A 2,934-nucleotide genomic window follows, 5' to 3' on the forward strand; every position below is an offset into this window, starting at 1 on the left:
GAAAGGCCATGTGCTCAGAATAAGGTAATCAATGCAGCTTTGGGGGCTGTTCCTGGTTAGTTTCTCAGTGTATGGGCTCTGGGTGGATGGGTGAAGGAACTCTTGAGTGCTCTGGGATCCCCATACACACACTGCATACATTCATCCCTTTGTTCAGCAATACCAGCAGTGACCTAGGACCCCACACTCAATCACCACCTCAACCTCACCTGTCACTATCAGGCTAGAAAATGAGGTAAGGCATGAGGCTCCACCCACAGGAAAAAGCACCCAGAACCCTCCAGTCAGTGACTACTCTCCACCATGGTAGGGTGGGAATGCATACAGGGTGCTCCCAGTCATCTGCAGAACAGAATGGTAAAGGCCAGGCTAGGAATAACTTCCTGGCTGTAGACAGGGTGTCTGTCCCACGTTCCTCCAGGCCCATCCCAAGTTCTCAGTGCAAGACAGACACCTGCAAGCCCGGTATCCCTGGCAGTGACTTTACAAAAACACACTGACATCAGCAGGACTGTACCCAGTATGGAGGGGAAGGATGTAGCCATAAGACCGTGGGCAAAGGAACGCCTCAGGTGCTGAGCAAGTTAGCAGTGAGCCGGCAGAGTGAGGGTATGGTCCAGAACACCAGGCTCATGATTGTGTCCTGTTTCCTGTTCCTCAGTTTCGTCATACGTGAAATGAGTGCTTACATCCAAGCACTGCAAGCCATGGTACTGAGTCACCCACCTAAGTGTCTTGGTCCCCTCTGTGGGGAAGCAAGGGTCTTGCCCAGGGTACCTGCACCTCACTTCTAGTTGTAGACTTTTCCTTCAAGCTTCCACCACTCATTGGTGGTCTACTCCAGTAGTCTACCTTCCTCCCAGTACCAACCAGGGGGATCCCACAGAAATCCTCCCAGCAGGGACCCCTCCCTTTGAAACTATGGGGGTGGGCACAGCCTGGTGGCATAAAGACAAACTTTATTGAGGCTCTCAGCACTAGTTCTCTTTCTCCTGCACAGTCTTGGTTCCCCGGAGACGTCCAGTCCGGCGGGCAGCAATGAGACCCACTTTGCGGCCAGCAGGGGCGTCTCTGCGGATGGTAGAGGGCTTGCCGATGTGCTGGTGGTTGCCACCTCCGAAAGGATGCTCCACAGGCTGTAGGCAGAGGAAGACGGCTTTAGAATGCGGGTGAGCCCACCTCCTTCAGGAGGGTTGGAGCAAGATCAACAGTCCTGTGACTACAAACCACCACCCACTGCTCCTCCCACTGCAGATGTCCCTCCTGCAGGGCCACCTGTGGATGGGACTTGCCTACTCGTGTGGCCGTGGTACCTTGAATACCCAATCCTGCATTTCTGCGTTACTTACATTCATGGCCACACCCCGTACTCGTGGCCAGCAGTTCCTCTTTGCCTTATATTTGTGGTAGGCCCGGCCAGCCTTCAAGATGGGTTTGTCAATTCGGCCACCTCCAGCCACCACACCTGTAAGGGAGGATCAAGTACCTCAGGGAACCTCTAGTCGGTCAGAGCACCCCCACCTCCTCCCCTCAATCTCCTGTCATGCACCTTCACAATACTACATCCAACTACCCAGCAAAAAGCCCACTCGCCTCCACCCTAGAGAGCCCCTTGCACCCTGTGAGCTGACATCCAGTTTCTTCAATCCACACTGGGCAGTCAAGCCAAGGCCCTCACCTCCATCACCCAGAATGCTGGCTGAGCTCCAAGCGCAGGGAAGCAACCCCCTCACCATGTTTGAGACATCCGACATGTCACTCAACCTGACACAGGACACTTGATTCAGCCTGCCCCATCTCAGCGTTGCTTATTCCAGGAATACAACCTCAGGGCCTCCCCTGTGCGAGGCTGAGTTTGTAACAAGGATTCCAAGATGTTCCCAACAGCACAGCGAGTTAACCGAGACTCAAATCCTCCTTCACTCACTCAGTAGGTGATTTTGAGAAAGTCACAAACCTCTCCCTGCCTTATCTGAAAAGACTTAACCAACTGTATGCAAGGACAGCAATCAGGAAGCCCAGACTAGAATTCAAGTCCCAAGTGACTTAATCCCAATCTCATTTAACGCCACAATAGCAGTAAGGCAAGTACTATTGTGGTCATTTTAAAGTGACGAAAACTGAGACTACACAATAACCTCAAACTTACAAAACCCAAATTTTGAAACAACAGGTAATTCCAGGAACCAAGTCTAGCCACTGGCTGTCCGCCGGCGCTCACAGCCTGTTCACCCAACAGCCCTCAGCATTCAACTACTGCCTGGTACTCACCAACCACAGCTCTATTAGCTGAGGAGATAACCTTCTTGGAGCCGGAGGGCAGCTTCACACGGGTCTTCTTGGTCTCAGGGTTGTGGGAGATAACGGTGGCATAGTTCCCTGATGCCCGGGCCAGCTTGCCACGGTCTCCAGGCTTCTCCTCCAGGCAGCACACGATCGTACCCTCAGGCATGGTGCCCACAGGGAGCACATTGCCAATGTTGAGCTGGGCTGCAAGGGGAAGCAGCATCAGGCCGTCAGCGCGGTAAGAGGCAATGCGACCCCACTCGCTCTAAGCAGCCCGTGAAGTTGCGAGCACAGCATTCAACATCCAGCCTCCCGGTGCAGCTGAGTACCCACCGGTGCCCACCGTAGCCACTGGCCTGGCCACGCGGTGGCCCACCCCAACTTTCTGCCTGCCAGGTTCCCACACCGGTTTAAGACGTTAACTCCTCAGACAACACCCAGACCTCTCCCCACCCCGACCTTCCTTCCCCGCCGCGATGCTAACCCTTCTTGCCGCAATACACAAACTGTCCCGTGTGAATGCCCTCGGCGGCAATGAACAGCTCCGTCCGCTTCTTAAACCGGTACGGATCCCGGAAGACCACCTTGGCGAGCGGCGCGCCGCGGCCCGGGTCGTGGATGATGTCCTGCGGGCAGGGGCGGCGTAAG

General features: G+C 54.7%; 1 protein-coding gene across 1 annotated transcript; it reads right to left on the reverse strand.

The window, feature by feature from the left end:
- Positions 1 to 940: 940 nt before the first annotated feature.
- On the reverse strand, positions 941 to 2,933 carry RPL8 (ribosomal protein L8; the record flags this gene model as incomplete). Its single annotated transcript, XM_011975753.1, has 4 exons — positions 941 to 1,136; positions 1,350 to 1,465; positions 2,272 to 2,490; positions 2,771 to 2,933. Coding segments are annotated over 4 exons (657 nt in total), but the record flags the coding sequence as incomplete, so codon positions are not given.
- Between the last annotated feature and the right edge of the window lies 1 nt (position 2,934).

This window comes from Mandrillus leucophaeus, unplaced genomic scaffold (assembly GCF_000951045.1).
Source record: "Mandrillus leucophaeus isolate KB7577 unplaced genomic scaffold, Mleu.le_1.0 Scaffold158, whole genome shotgun sequence".
Classification (NCBI taxonomy): Eukaryota; Metazoa; Chordata; class Mammalia; order Primates; family Cercopithecidae; genus Mandrillus; species Mandrillus leucophaeus.